General features: G+C 39.2%; 1 protein-coding gene and 1 pseudogene across 1 annotated transcript; one reads left to right on the top strand and one right to left on the bottom strand.

Moving 5' to 3' along the window:
- The first annotated feature begins 1,921 nt into the window (after positions 1–1,921).
- LOC104451767 (probable amino acid permease 7) lies at positions 1,922–4,409 on the top strand. Its single transcript, XM_010066360.3, is given in 8 exon segments — positions 1,922–1,991; positions 2,090–2,281; positions 2,284–2,322; positions 2,416–2,509; positions 2,607–2,821; positions 3,085–3,218; positions 3,346–3,573; positions 3,686–4,409. Coding segments are annotated over 8 exon segments (1,380 nt in total). The 3' UTR covers positions 4,094–4,409.
- A 31-nt stretch (positions 4,410–4,440) lies between these two features.
- Positions 4,441–16,713, bottom strand: LOC120294403 (annotated as a pseudogene).
- Positions 16,714–16,787: the final 74 nt, after the last annotated feature.

The following is a 16,787-nucleotide window of genomic DNA, read 5'->3' as shown; positions in this document are numbered from 1 at the left end:
ATAGATAACATTTGGAATTCACGTATATCTGACATCATGATATTTAGTTTAGGACTCATTATGAATGTCGAGTAGCCATGCCATGCAATTAATTTAATAAGTTAATTGGCACATGTAGGCCAATTTCTGTCACATTGAATCTTACCATTCATTCATATGGTTTCTTAAATTATTCATGTTGATTACATGAGGAATATAACAAAAAAAAAAAAGAAGTGTAGATTGCATATTAGTTCATCATTCATTCATGCACAATTATGCATGACATTATGCATTTTGTCTGCATATTTTCTAATAGTCATAGATTGTAGAAATCTCATGACGATGGATAGTAATACGCTTTGCTTCGGCTTAGGGCATCTAGGTTATTTTAAATTTTATGCAATTTATTAATTGCTCTGATTATTGAGTTTTATTTTATTTTTTTGCGCATTTGGATAATCATCCCTCGCGTGTTAATGGCAGCTCAATAAAAAAGCCAAATTGCATATTTAAATTGAATATTAAGTTATGGTTGGTATGGCTTAGGAGAGCCAACTTGGTTGATCTCAATGAAGGTGGCGAGATAAAAACAAATAACTTTCGCAGCCCATAATAAATAAATAAATAAATAAAAGAGTTTGGAACATTAAATAACACGTATCCATAGAGCATTTGACGTTACATAGATCACAAATAAATAAATAGGAGTTAATACGATTCCAATTGCCGTTACAAAAGTAATTAGTATTATTGGCACTAAAAGATATATTTGGCAAGTAATTATTCCAAAAAATACCATCATTTCTGCAAGAAAGCCACTCGTACCGGTAATGCAAGGTTTAGAATAATCCAAACCTTGTGCTTGGAGGAAAAAAAGGCCACATATCAAATTTATGATTTTTTGTTTTTAAGCCTCGAGGAACAGATGATTCGGGATCTTTTGTTCCCGAAAAAAGATCGTGAAAGTCCCTATGGTTTATGAAATTTGTCAAAACAAACAATAACTGCCCATAAATTCCTGCGGTTGATTGGGTTGCCATTCTTGGCTTTAAAAACCTCCCAGCGTCTTTCTTTACCTGTCAAATTTCACTGAAGAGTTGATCTGCTTCCAGGAGCGCAAACACCGAAAATATTCAAGAACATTTCAAAGGGTGAAGCCTCTTTCCTCTTGAAAGCATCAAGATCCATCGGATCTGATAGTTGGGTGTGCTTGCACTGCGATTTCTTGCGTTAAAAGCAACTTTTCCTGAAGCGGGAAAAGCAGTGGAATTCGGTTAAGTTTTGGGTACAATCTGTTGCGGAGTCTGCGACTGTTCTTGAGGAGGCAAATACTGGAATTTTGCGGGCGCTGGGGATTTATGAGGCCTCGTTCAGGTGGTTTCCTAGTATATGGCAGATTTCCGTTTCCAGCAGTCCATCCTTCTTCAGGCTCTTCGATCAGCAAGATCATTAAGGTACGATCGGTTCGTTCTTTACTTCGGTGACACTGGGGTGACTGATGAATAACCTTCCCGAGTCACTTAGGGCGTGTTGTTTAACACACATTATAATGGTGACGGGGATGCATATCATGTCATCATATTCGTATCAAGTCACTACCAAGACACGGCATCCTTTTCTTTTTAAGCAATGGTGAAAATGTTTAGATTTCTGCCAGTTTTGAATTACTTGTGCCGTGTCGTGTTCTAGTTTCGCATCAGGAATTGCCACAGTTTGGAGCTGAGCTAACTCTTTGAAAGCTTAAGATCTTATCATGTTGGAAGTGATCATATAGAATTTCGCTGTATGTGAAGGAGCATCGAGTGTTGCAGCTTGTGTTGAGTCCTTTGAAACAAACGTAGGCTTAGGTGCATATGATCCACACGTAACACCATAGTTGAACTTGTCATGCGCATACAGGTGATCAAGTATCAATTTTATCGTCGATTTGGATGAAACAATGGTTGCCAAAGATAGTTCCACACTTCCTGAGGGCCTGTTTGACGATGACAAGCAACCGAAGAGGACAGGTGAGATATTTCAAGGAATATTGATTTTGCCGAGCAGAGTGAACCTTAGTGATTCTTCCTCAGTTTTAACTTCTTTGTACCAAAATGCTTAAATGTAGGTACCGTAAGTAGCTGCATCGCTCATATCCTCACCGCAGTCATTGGATCGGGAGTTCTGTCCTTAGCGTGGAGTATCGCGCAACTGGGATGGATAGCGGGCCCGGTTTATTTGCTTTGTTTAGCAGCCGTCACCTATGTTTCCGCTTCTCTGCTGTCCGACTGTTACAGGTCTCCAGACCCTGTAACAGGCACCTGAAATACTCTTACAGGGACGCTGTCAGAGTGAATCTAGGTAACTACAATGGACCTATTCTTATCCTGAGAAGATCTCAGAAATTCCCTTCCGCAGATTGTGAAATATCCACAAGTGGCTTTCCCATTTCAGGTAGAACGCAGATGTGGTGTTGTCGTTTGCTTCAGTATCTGAGCATGTATGGTACAGGTATTGCTTATGTGATAACTACGGCTACCAGTATGAGGTAAACGTTTATCCAAGAATATTGGTTTGATGTAACTAAATGCGTTGTCGGCCTATTTTGACTGGAAAAAAATATGCTGTGCGGTCGTAATCTGTAGATCCATTCATAAATCAGCCTGTCACCACAAAGACGGGCAAGAGGGATCATGCGAGTACGGCCAGGAGGTTTATATGGTGATATTTGGAGTTACTCAAATCATGATGTCGCAGATCCGTGACTTTCATAACATAGTCTGGCTCTCGGTTCTTGCTGCGATGATGTCCTTCTGCTACTCTTTCATAGGATTTGGACTAGGTGTCGCGAAAGTAGCAGGTACTCTCCGGGAAATTCACTTTGATAATTCTTCAATTGCAGCAGAGTTTAACCTCTACTCGCAAAGCAATCTATATCAGTTCCTCACTTCCTTTTCATTCGGTCCGTTTTGAAGATTCTAGTGTTAAGATGACAATATGAAAGAAAAGCTATTAAATTTCTGTACTCTTGAGGTTCTATTCTGTCTGGAGACTGAGCAGATCAAAGGAGGAACTGTTAGATCGTGAGCTGTTTTACTTGTCTAACTCGCGTCGCTGCTTCAGAAAATGGGAAAATCCTAGGAAGCATCGGCGGAGTCCCAGCTGCCAATCCTGCCAAGAAGACGTGGCTTGCATTCCAAGCAATGGGCGACATTGCTTTCGCGTACCCGTACTCGCTCGTTCTTCTGGAGATACAGGTGCCCATCATCATTTTTCTCAATTGTGCCATTTTCACAATTGAAGTACTAGTTGAGGAGCTCAGCTGTGCTTGTGCTATAACAGGCTTGAGTGAATAAACCTAATTTTGCCTTTGCTGAATGAAAGGACACTCTGAAGTCTCCCCCAGCAGAGAACAAGACGATGAAGAAGGCCTCCGTGATAGCCATCATAATCACCACCTTCTTCTACCTATGCTGTGGTTGTTTCGGATATGCAGCCTTCGGTGACGTCACTCCGGGCAGCCTCTTGATGGGTTTCGAGTCCTTCCACCCGCACGCCCTCATTGATTTCGCCAACGCTTGCATTATCCTCCATCTCTTGGGAGGCTTCCAGGTATGTACTGAACTCACGACTTCTAATGACTTTACGAAAATCGCAAACTGTCCTCGTTTATGTTATTTGGGCATTGCTTACCTCTCTTTTGATGTGTACATAATTTTTGCAGCTATACAGCCAGCCGATCTTTGCGACCCTGGAGAAATGGTTCAGGACGAAGTTCCTGGCCAGTGACTTCGTGAACAGGTTCTACAGAATAAGCATCCCGCTGTTGCCGGATCTTCAGGTTAATCTCTTCAGGCTGTGCTTCCGTTCAGCATACGTGATATCCACGGTCGGGATCGCGCTCATCTTCCCTTACTTCAACTCAGTCCTGGGAGTGCTGGGGGCGTTGAACTTCTGGCCCCTGGCGATATACTTTCCGGTGGAAATGTACTCCCGGCAGAAGAACATCGAGCCTTGGACGCGGAAATGGATCGTCCTCAGGATATTCAGCTCCACCTGTTTTCTGGTGACCGTCGTGGGATTATTAGGGTCCGTTCAAAATCTAGTTAGTGCAAAGTTAGGGCATAAATAGACATGATGTTACCTCCGTCCAGTGAAGGACTGCATTTTGTTCACCTGTTGTAGGTTGATTGATCCATTTTGACCTCACCTTTTCTGCCGGTTCGCAAAAAAATTTCGAGTTCCGTAATTTTCAAATTTTTCCGCTCGTAATGCTTTTAAGTGTGTGAAATACTTTAAGCCAATTTCCCAGCGAAGGCTTTTGCTTCGTCGCCGGTGTTCAGAAGATTGTCCCAGCCCTTGGAGAGCTGCTCTTCTGAAAGCACCAAGATCCTTTATCCTTTTGCCCACAAAAGCACAATGCGAACCGCAATCTCCATCTGCCTCGAAATTTCTATCGAAACTCGGCTTAACAAGCGGTTGTAGTAATTTGATTGGCACATCCGAAGCATTCATACAAACATGACGGGACGAGCAGCCCTCCCATAAGCCAGAAGAGGCAGGGAGCAGGAAGGGCATCAAGATAGATGCATCTATTTGGCATTTTACAATCTGAATTTGATGCTCCAATGGATGCAATGGTAGTATAGAGTTTAAACAAGAAGACAGGACAGGAAGGGAAAAGCCACCTACACTCAACGGCAGTAATGAACTACTGCACTACAAGAGGGAGTAAGAAAAAAATGAGTACATGTCTGCAGATCATTACATGACATCTAAAGCAAACTTATACACAAATGAGGCTGAGCTCCTATGCTGTTATTCTTCATCCTGTTGTTTTGTGTACTGTCTAATGCCAATGGGAAAGTAACGTCGGTCAAGCAAAATAGGATGACGAGGAGGAGGTGTCGGCCAGGACCTGCAAGTGAAGGTGAAATGCGAGAAATTTGAGCACACGAGTTCATTTTGAAAGAGTCTGAGAAGAAGAGAAATAAAATTTTATAGCATATCCACCTCGAGTTGCTCTTCTGTGAACGACTCTTTCTGAAGAGTCCATGTGTCTGCATGAGTCCGTCTAAACTCGGCAACAGCTTTTGTCACGGTAGATTTCACAGGAGATGGCTCCCCAGCGAATCGCGACAGTAACGTAACATGCTCAGGTAGCCAACTACAGAATAACCAAAGAAAACAAAATTGTTGTCAAGAGATAGAATCATCGCATAGGAAATATGCTAGTGAAACATACGGTAATCAAGATATCCAGCTTAGTTCGACATGGTCCCTTCCCTTAAAGAGAGCAATGTGAAAGTCACCAATACAGAAGGGAAATGGCATTATTACAAATATTCAGAGTTATTTAAAAAAAAAAAAACTCAACATGGAAATGTCCAGAAAATAAAAATTTCAAAATCAGGCTCAATCATCTCTCACAATTTACAAATAGGTGCAAGCAAACGCAGATGTTTCTGTCAGGAAACCCACTCTTCTTCTGTTTGCCATGAAAATGGGAAATGTAGCTGTCACAGACAGCAAATGAAAATATCCCAAAACTACAAGCCGGCTAAAAATTACTATTCCATCTCAGATCCACAGAGATTCTTGCGAAAAGATCTGTAGCGGCTCATAAAGTTGTACTACTGAAATAGAATTTGAGAGCATAGGAAAAAGTTGAGTCGTTTCTGTACTCTTAGACAAACTGAAAATGTTTGAAATTCAAGGTAGCATTTCAAGGGAAAACAGCAATCTGTGTTGCCTCATTTGACACTAAATCATCTCCTGGAAAGAAAGTGGAAGTTGGCCAATGAAGGATATGTCATCTAGGCACTATGCAAACAAGTCCTAGATATACGTTCACGGCTCATTGGGCCATCTCATCATTGTCCTGACTGTGAATAAAACAGATTTGGACAAAATAATAGAAAGAGAATAAGAGACGCTTGATCTAAGGGAAACCCACCTTGGCATATCATAAGGGACTGATAACACAGAAGCAGCTAGAGCAAGTACAGCGCCATGCACCGAAGCAATAGATTGACCAGAGTTTATATTTCTGATTAGGAGAAGAGAAGAAGAAATTCATCAGATAGGAAATGCACAGAACATGTAACCGAAGAATCAATATATTTGAAACTAGAAAAGGATTTTATTTTAATCTCATCTTTTTTCTAAAGCAATTAGAAGCAAAACATAAACAAACAGAAACAATATATCTTGAACAACAAAAGTGAAGATTTGTCCAACATCTAAAGTTTATAGAACCTTGTGACTGTATATATAAACATATAAAAAAGTGGGGACAATAGTCCCAACTGAACTTCAAGGAACTGATCGTAAAGTTTCACGTTTTTCAGAGATGTCTTAATATGACCCATATTTTCCTTTAAAGAAAATATGTTGTCTAAGTCCTTATCCGATTTCAACCCAAAAAAAGTCCTTATTGATGTCCATCTTTTCATTGCAGTTAAGAAGAGGACTTGCTAGATAGTCATACAATTATAAACATTCAGTTGCAGCACACAAACAGAATGTACTTTAGTACTCTTCTCATCTAACATTTTAGCATAGTAATATAAACAAAACAAAAGGTGGAATTTGATCCAGTTTGATTTACTCTTCGGGGTACTTGTTTCACAAAAAAAATTCTTAATGGAGAAAAATTCTTTCGGTGATCATTATTTCAAGGAATGCGATTAGTCTTCAGTAGTTTGTTGGTGCAAAGGAAAAAAATTTCAATATTTAAATCTCACATTCAAAAATTATATAATTATATTTTGTTCCTAATAAAAGACACTAAGATGATATCCGAATCTCTGTCTAAGATATTACCCTTATGTAAAGTATCAATTGTAATCCGTTTTATCCAAATAAAGAAACCTGAAAAAAGATGCCGAAATAATAGGAAATACAAATAAATAACAAGCTTTAATCTCTTGGTGCTCATAAAACTTCACGTGAGAATGGTTCTCCATTCTGTATGAGTGTGTGAGAAAAAGGAGCTTGGGAAAAGTATTTCATCTTTGTAGGATGGAGAAATCACTTTCCTCAATTTTATCTACGGCTGTTTTCCTAAACCGTAAAGTGTGTTTTCCGTTGATTGGAAAACCTTACACATGAAAGTTGGAAGCGTTTTCATGAAAGTTTGGAAAGCCTTTTCATGGAAATCATTTGCATAAAAACAAACAAACAAACCCTAAGTTAAGAAACTGTTCATCCCAATATTTCTAGATCCGTCCCTCACCGCAGATGATGAGCTTAAAATGACTAATGAAAAGGAAAACATGCCTCTATAGGGTATATGAAAGCATTCTTTCTCCCACTGCATTGATCACAGAAAAAAAAATGCATAGTTGGGCCCAGTGCATAGTGCACTTCTGCTGATTGATAATTCAGCAAAACATGTTATCTATCTGTTAGGACTGCCAAGGTTATATTGATGAAGAGATTCAGAAATATCTTAACTTCAATAAGAATTATAAACTTCTCAAGATATAACTTATGTGATAGAGCCTACGGTGACAAAAAATGCAAAGCTACCCGCAGCAAGAGAAAATATTCTTTCTGGTACAAGTTTAAGAGTGTCGTATTAAGTTAACATATGACTGGCAGAAAGACAGATTTAGGGTGTCCTATGAGAGTTAATATTTAACTGGCACAAAGATGAAGAAATGATCGCAAAAAGTATCACAATAGAAATCAGCTAACTTAAAGTCAATGGCTAAGAAAATAATAACCTTCTCCTTTTCTTTTTCAAGACATCATTTGCCCCTGCAAGAGCACGAGTGCGGAAGTTACTCGCTAAATCTTCATCCCCTCCCTTCATCAAGCCTGCTAACACTGCAGCGGCATGCTCTCTTACCTGCACCACATGGATTTTTAGGATAATAACGTCATTTTAGAAGACAGTCCACAAAAAAACAAAGAAAAAACACTATGATCAATCACCGTGACACCACTTAATGCCACTGTACTAGTTTGTGGCCAAAAAAAAAAATTGCTACAATACTGCTCAGCATTAAACTCATTGCCAGGAAAATTATAATCAATTCACAAGATCAATCTTACCAATGGATTTGGTCCTATGTTGCAACAGAAAGCGAACTTAGATGAGAGCTTTCCGTTATTACTGACTAAAAGCTACTAGACATCAATAACTAGCAAAACCTAAATCATCAAGAAACTCACCTCAACTTGATTGTCTACAAGAAGTCGCCCCACTGTTTCCCAGATTTGCTTTTTCTCTGTAAAAGAGAGAATAAAAGTGTGCCTAGCACGAGAACAATTCATGAGTACAAACATCGGTTTAAGAAAACAGTGTCTTATCAAATGCATTACGTATCCTCCTAAGGCATCATAGAAAGATACGACAACAAACAAAAAGTTGAACACAATCAGCTCAACAATGTAATTTACTAAAACATAGATGACTCATTAGAATAATTTATTTCAATTGCCACCAACGCATAAGAGCCTTTCATAAAATGCAATACCTGTACATGAGCGTTCTAAGATACGTTAAAGTAGCAGATCTTGTCCGCCAGTTAGGATCATTGACTGAAGAAGAATTACGTCCACCACCTTCTGCAGATAGGGCTTCCAGAAAATCCTCCATTTCAACAATTCAAAAGCTGCCTTTGCCAGTGTTGACAGATCTTTATGTGATGTTTCCTAGAAAAGTCATATAACGTAGCTCTAAGCATCAAATGAGCAGATGCCCCAAATAAGCATTGGAATAAACACAATGCCAGAGTACCAAAGCTGATCATCTATTAACCAACCAGCTCTTAATTGAAAAGTGCAGTTTCTTCACAATCAGGCCAGAGAGATAAGAAAGCAGAATGGAATGAATTGTGACATTAAGTTCATATTTCCATAGACTTTACCTGCAAGGAAATTACAGGATGAAGAAACCCCACCAGTACATCAAGCAAATAAGAAGATCTTCCAGACTTCAAAAGATGATATTATGAAGTGGAATAACTGCATACCAAAAAAAAAAATCCATGTTAAAAAATAAAAAAAAATCAGTCGAGCAGAAAATAGTATAATTATTTTTGAGGAGTACCGTTTCCATCCACTTGACATCTTGCAAGTTATTTCCACAACCATCTTCCTGACTTGTAGTGCTAGAGCTCCCCAAGATGTCAGACTGGCCAGAAAGATTGAATCCGTATGACCATTTCAGATGCTTGTCTAGTGAGAGATTCAACCCAAATTTGGTCATGTGCATCACTGATTTCTCCTTCATGTGAATGATCTTCACAAAGTGATCTGTACAGCTGAAAGTTGGAGCACAACACTGAAGAGTGACCCCTATAGATTCCTTACCTGCCACACAAAAAAATGCAGCAGACCAGAGAATCATTGCAAACTTCATGGCAGGATGGAGATACTGTGGGAAAGTACAAGATCGCCTAACAGCAGCAAGGTTTTAAATTTCTCATTCAGAAACAAGACAAATGAAACATATACAATGATGAAGTCCAGAGATAGCTTTGCTGGAATCCACATATATTGATGTTAAATACACCAAGATTAATAGCTGCAAGAAGAGAAGAAGCTGCATCTACACATTGGGAAGGAGCATGCATAAAACAACTACAATAACGCAGAAATGTGTCACAGCTCAGCATGGTTATTCAGTCTTGCCACCATTCTACGTCGATTCACCATAAGGTTGAATCCTTATGGTTGAGTGTCATTATTTTCACCATTTTACACTGAAGACAACAGAGGCAAATGCCACTGGGAGTCAAGAGGCACTCTTACCTGTGCAGAGGAATGGCACATATTATCCAGCAATTCTTTTAACAGGCAACTGTGAAGATGCACTTCGGAAACTGGCATTTTCTGAGGGGACAACTCTATTAGAGCTGCAGCGGAATGCATAGCGCTTAGCAACTACTGTAGTTGTCGTGTTTTAGAGGCAAAGGTTTAACCAAACAATCTAGAATTCTTTCTCTGAGGACGGAAGTCTTGTTCCATATTTTCCTTTTCCTGTAACTGCATAGCGTATACAAGCTGCCCACTCAGGTACAGATTCAACAGATTGTGATAGGATGACACTCTGCAACTGAACCATCATCCAGCTGTCCCATGCTTCAACAAGGCCATCAACATCAGAGTGCAGGATCCCTGCTAATGCTTCTGCAGCAACACATTGCTTAGACCTCTCTTTTGCATTTGCAAATTCCTCCAGCTACTCCTCAGTGCTAATAAAACAGGCAAGCCACATTCTTGTACCAGTCGCTTAAATATCCTCGCAAAGTTTGAGTAAAAGGTATCACTTCCAAGTAAGGAAATCCAACTAGGGGTCCGAGGCCACGAAGATGAAAAGTCAAAATAAAAACGGGTGATTGATTTGTCTGCTACGCTCTGCAAAGATGCATTTCCCTGTTTTCCGCCAGAAGATGCGCTTTCTGTGTCAGTTATGATGTGAACATTGGAAAGACTGCTGAATGTTTCATGAAAAAAACCCTCTTCCTGGAATATTTGAGTTAACGCTTCTTCAAGAGATGATTTAGTATTTCCTTGCATTTCCTTGTGGACTCCTGTACCTTCATCGACTGACAGTTTATAAGGCGATTCTTTCAGTAGTATATTCAGAGCCGAGATTGCTAGAATTCTGGTCTGAGGAAGCTGACTTTTCAAGTTCTTCAAAAGTGACCTGAAATGGCATTTATGTCAAATAATGTTCAACCTGACTGATCCAATTCTCTTACAACCATGGCGCTCCGGCCAACTAAACAGCACGTGCAAAAGCTCTGATATTGACTAATCTGAAATTCAGATTTCAACTTGTGCCTAGAGTAGCTATTACTTTTTACTGTTTGCTTTTCAAATCCTGCAGCACCCGTTCCTTGACTTTTTCTTTTTAATCTCAAGCACCGCAATCTTTCAAAATGCACAAATGTTGACATGTAACTTCACATCTTTCTAGAATTTGAGTAATATACTATATTTTGGTAGGAAACTGAAAGGTTTCCTTTTAAGTCAAAACAACAAACTAGACGAAATTGCAACAGAAAACAAAGAACGCCAGGAAGATAATACCAAAAAGAATGTACACTGACCGGCAGTTTCACTCAGAATCTTGGAAGAAAAACGTGGGTCATTTCTAGATGCCATAGCCAACAGCAAGAGAACTCGATTAGCCATTAAATTGTACCTGCATAAAGTACATGAAGAGTATTCGCCTCATTCCCCAGCAATCTCATCCAACTCCAGTATGAAATGACTTTAATAAACATAATCATGCTTAATTCAACATCTAAATTCATGATAAAGAGCCAGCCAAAAAAGTTGCCAATAGTTGACGGCTAGACAAACAGATGCAAAGTCTGAGAAAGCCTAACTCTAACATCAGAGAGCAGAAATCATTTACCGCCAATGCATGCCCATTGAATCAAAACCCATTGAACTAATCTGAGAAACCAAGTGCAAAAGAAGTCTGGCGTATCTGCATGATCATCTGATGTTTTGAAGAAGTTTCTAGACAAGCCCCCAAAGTGGATATTGTATTTGACAAAAAGCTGGCAGAAGTCAAAATCTGGACTTAGATTTCCTCCAATACTAGATGGAGACAAGATAAGGGAAACAAATTACCTCATTGATCGCTTTTGAGCTTTTAGAGATTCATGATGGGAGCTTCAAGAGGAAACAGGAACATAAGTGATGACTATCAAGTAGTGATGTTACAATACTATCTTCAAACAAAGAGCACTTAAATTGAGCACTTAAATTAAGTTAATTTTCCCACAAATTAAGATAAATGCTCACCTTGAAAGAACTCCAATAGAAACACAGAACATGACTTGGGGTCCTGAAATATGGTAGTTATAGAGCCATCAGTTTGACCTTTCCTAATCTGCTCTAAATTCTTTTTGAGAAATTCCTTACCATGGTCAAGTGCTTGAGAACAGTTTGTGAAGCAAGAATTGCACAAGAACCCAAAACTGCATATTCTGGTGCACTGGGGTTCTGTAAGTTCTCAGCTAGAGAAAGAACGCACTTTGAGATCAAAGATGGCCATTTCTTTATCATCTTTAATAACGACCTTCCAGCAAGTCTGATGAAGACCACAGTTTAAATTAAATAGATTAGACATTGATCTAAATCATAAAAAGAAAAGATAAGAACAATAACGTGTCCACGGAGGATGCCAAATAATAAAATAAGCATGTCATCCTGTGGTTTCCCTAACATCTATGCAGAGTACCACCAATGTCTAACCTCCCCATGCCCGCTGTCCTCAGTTCCCCAAACATCAGGTTTCTAAACTAATTGAAATGCATACATGGATGAGTAATTGAATAATTCAGAATTTTCAACTAGTTTTATATTTTGGCCCAAAATTTTCCTCCATGCTCGACACAAGCAGAGACTGATTCGGGTATTTCAGGCTTAATTGGCATCCGTGTACATCCAAATATCTGACAAGCTCATGCAGAAGATCTATTGATAGATACATAACAGATACCACCATAGTTACGGCATAGTTTTGCTTATTTGTTGCATTGCCACTCCCAAAACAACTTCAGTAGAACTATTTTGGAGAAATATATGCCTTTGCTTATGAGTTATGTCATGACACCACCTTTTGCCCACTCATACAGATGACCTCAGCAAAAGGGGATGGAAGTGGTTTGCCGATGAAGGGCAATGATGGTGATCCATTCCATCAAAATGAATCAAATAAAACTTCGTGAGGAATGACTAGTATGTTTGTGCATCAGTCTATCAAAAGTAAGTTGAAATAGCTTAATTATAACCACAGAATGGACGTAGCACAATCTTATAAAAAAGACTGAAAAGCAATGCCAACTCACGCTCGAACAGTTTCATAACTATGCAGAGAAAGATCCAGAAGATCATCACTCAAAATGAGCAAATGATCTGATGGGAGAAACTTCCACTTGTACGAAAGAGATGGTAAGACGACTGGGATGTTCTCCATGTACTGTGCAGATATGCTTTGTCAATATGTGCCCACCTTGGCCTGAATTAAACAAATAGAATCAGCATTCGGAGCAAAAGGAGAAAATAAAAAAGGAAAGGCTTCTAAATTCCCTGTATCAAAAAATCATAACGATAATTTGGGATAGGAAGAAAAAAATTTCACCTTCTCTTCCCTTGAGAATGAGATGACACAATAAAATTCACTGAAGGTTCAATTATGCCAGCAGTTTCCAATTTCCAAGCCTGTCGGTGATTTGACCACTCCTCATACTCCATACTCCCTGGATAGAACACACTCAAAAGCAATAGCATTGGGAAGAGAACCAAACAGAGGGAATCTATGAGCAGCTATCCTGCCTCAGTATGATTTAGAATTCTATTTTCAGCTTCTCTTACCATAGTTTCTAAAGCATCCATTATACGTATCACGAGTACCAGAAGAATACTGTCGTCTGATTTTTTCTCCAGTAAGTATCTGCAGAAGTTTAGAAACTATGAGCAAGTTATGCATAGTTAATATTGGCATAGACTCCCTATTTCCAACCGCAATTAAAACATTACTTGCACACAGTATGCATGACCCCCTGCAGCTTTCTCACGGGAAGTACCCTGCTGCCAACAGTCGAACCAGTTGCTCCAGCTATCAAGAATGGCACATGACCTGGATCTTTGATCATCCCATTCCTGGAGGATGGGCTGAAATCAGGCAAACATGACGCAACACCTTGCAATGACGAATCTATACGCAACAGAGTCACTTTTAAGTGCTCTTTCTCGTCCCCTGGCAGAAAAGTGAAAGTGCATTAGACACAATGAAAGTATATAACAATATGTATATATCCCAGTTAAATATGCAGGGATTCACTTTTGCTTTTTCGATTAGCATTAGCCAACAAATTGACAAATGATTTGGCAAAATCAAGATAAGTTGACCTCAAGTCATATTCTCTAATTTCAACGTCATTATAATCAAGTGAAGTTCTTCCAAGCTGGGAATTCTCTACTCCTATAGAAGGATAAGATTTCCACAGAAAACCAAAAGAACTATTACCTGGGTCAGAATGTATCTTAGTTTGGCATATCTTCAAAAGATCGTCTAAAGCTGATTGAAAATGAATGTTCAAAGTTCATTTGCAAATTGAACTTCTTCATCAGATGGAATATGCCACTTTGGAGCGATTAATGTTTCATCACCAGGATAATCCTTTGTGCTGATCCATTTCTCTAAGACAGTAGAATCAGGATGGAGCAAAGTACACCTAGAAACCAGAATACACTTCAGATTTAACAGAAATTACCTAGACAGATAAGAATAAGTAGAAGGAATAAATCAAGCCTATATCCCACAGGATCAAGATACCATACTTGTACTGATCAACCGGATAGTATGAAATCAGGCTTCCAGAAGAGAGATCGTAGTACATGATCACCCGCTCCATTAACCTATCATTTCACTGAAAGTCAGACACAAGTACTGCTTGCATAGGAAAAGCTAGTATATGCCTTAAACACTTGACTATTACAATGGCAAGACATATCTCTACATTACATATAACTCAGGAATAGGACCTTCCAAGATGGTGAATCAAATGCAGAAAGTATAGCTTCTTTGAATTGATCCTTGTAACGGAGAGTGAAGATCCCCCATAATTTATGGCAACGGACAATATCTTTAGCTGATAATCAATTGCTGCTTCAAGCGCTGGAGAAAGAAGTAGGCTTTTCCTGGAGAAAGGACAAGGTGCACTCAAGATGAAATTTGGACAAAGCTTGATCAGGAATTCAAAGGTAGCAGTTAGAAGGGGTCAACAACCTTCTTTGCAGAAGCATGAAAAGTTCTAGTTCCTCCATAACCTGTGTTGGGAGCTCCTTCCAAGGAGGATATGAGAGACGATAAAATTGGTTCCACAAGGTGAACAGCTGCCTCTTCTGGGTTAGCATGGACAAATGCACAACAAAGCATTCCAACCTCTGCAATTGCCCCAGGAAGTATATTTGTTTTGACAAACTTGGAGATCTTTTTAAAGCCTGTCAAACAATGGAGGACAAGTTCAAGGTGATATCTCTAAATTTCTGATCACTTGTAAACAAATTAAGCATAAATCTGATGACTGAACCTGGTTATACAGTGATTTCGACAATCTCCCCATCAATACTTCGAGCATGCAATAGTAGGTAGGACCATCCTCAACCCAGAAAAGTACCTGACGTTGCTGAAGAATGAAGTCCTTCATTTCTGGGAAGCCAATAACAAAGTAGTAATGTCAAATCAGAAGGTACCGACTATGTGCCTAACAAACTGAATATAAGGCTAGATAACAAAAAGGACACCACAAAAGAACCACTACTTACAAACACTACTTGGCTCCAAGTGTAGAAGTAATGAGAAAAGGCGAATTAAAAATTCATCTAGCCACTCTGAAATGCCGATCCTTGGCGTAAATGAAAACCCATCATTATTATCTTCCAGAGTAGCCATCTATTAATACAGAAAGATGTCAAGTTCTGGTTAGACTGTAGGTGATATAAGCTAAACTTGATTATAGTAATTAGAACTTGGAGCTTACATTGGAAAAAATGGAACCGATCAATTGCATGCTTGCCAAAGTTTTGGGAGGATCATTTGCATCCATACCAAGTAATGCATTAGACAATGACTCCACCAAAAGATCAATAAAGAACTCCTCACTGCTATTGTCATCCATGTTTACAGTAGAGGACGATAGAAGTGAGAAACAGAACCCGTCCAGCATATGCAATTGATGTCACAGCAGATTTCAGCTGGTGTGTTGCAGTCATCTAACTAGACAAAAGAGGATAAAGCGAAGTTAATGGGATGAAACAGCAAAAAATAAATAAGCAAAGATGTACCAAAAGATCCCAGCCACCAACCAAAATTCTGTCAAAGAACACCATCAAGTCTAATGTAAACATTGGACCACCAAAAGAAAAATACTAACCGTCTCCAATGCCATATGAGAAGCTAAAAATGGAAGGACCAGAGAAGGTTCCACATAAGACAAGATGGAAGTCGCTGCAGCAACTGTCTCAGATAGGTGCTCACTCTTGCTGTATTGGCCACGATCAACTAATCTCAGCATTGCACTGACAAAAAGACTTCCTCTCTGCCTTCCCTAGGGCCAGTTCAGCTGCTCCTTATCGTCCAAGTTCCTGTACCATGATCACGTAGAACTATACAGACCTTGCAGAGGAGGAAAACACACTCTAAGTTTAAGCATTGAAATTTGAAACCTTACTGTTGTTCACAATGCAAGCGCTTCTGGAATGTAATAACCATATAGAACAAGAAGCGTTCCAGTGAATAAGTCCAACGACCCCCATTAGATGGATGGTAATACCTGTATATTTAAAATGAGAAGAATTTCAAATAAATTTTACCACACACAGAAAGAACAATAGAGGAGTATAAGCCCCAGAAGACCAACTGTTCTAAGAGGTTGATCAATTTCTCTAAGTGCTCTTGGGCAGAACTTCCTGGTTTTAATGAATAGACCTGTAATGGCAGTAACAGTCAATGCATTAAAAACTGGACATGCGTATACGAACTCGAGGAAAATCATGCATTGCAGGGAATACTAACTTACAATTGCCTTTGCAATAGCCCTTGCAGGTGTAGTCGTCTTGTTTGGGAATAAAAACCTTGTATATCTAGGAACATCTACAGAAAAAGGATACGATGCGCCTCCATTTGCTACAGGAACCTACAAATGCGAGAAACAAGCATGGAATATAAAACTTCAAGATACTCACCACTGAGATAGACAGAGATGAGACCATTTTTTCAGATTTCAGAGATAAGAGGAACATAACAAACTCGAATTTACCTTCAATGACACCAAAATAATTCTCTT

Source organism: Eucalyptus grandis, chromosome 6 (genome assembly GCF_016545825.1).
Source record: "Eucalyptus grandis isolate ANBG69807.140 chromosome 6, ASM1654582v1, whole genome shotgun sequence".
Lineage (NCBI taxonomy): Eukaryota > Viridiplantae > Streptophyta > Magnoliopsida > Myrtales > Myrtaceae > Eucalyptus > Eucalyptus grandis.
Note: the sequence above shows the minus strand (reverse complement) of the source record. Positions and strands in the feature narration are given on the sequence as shown.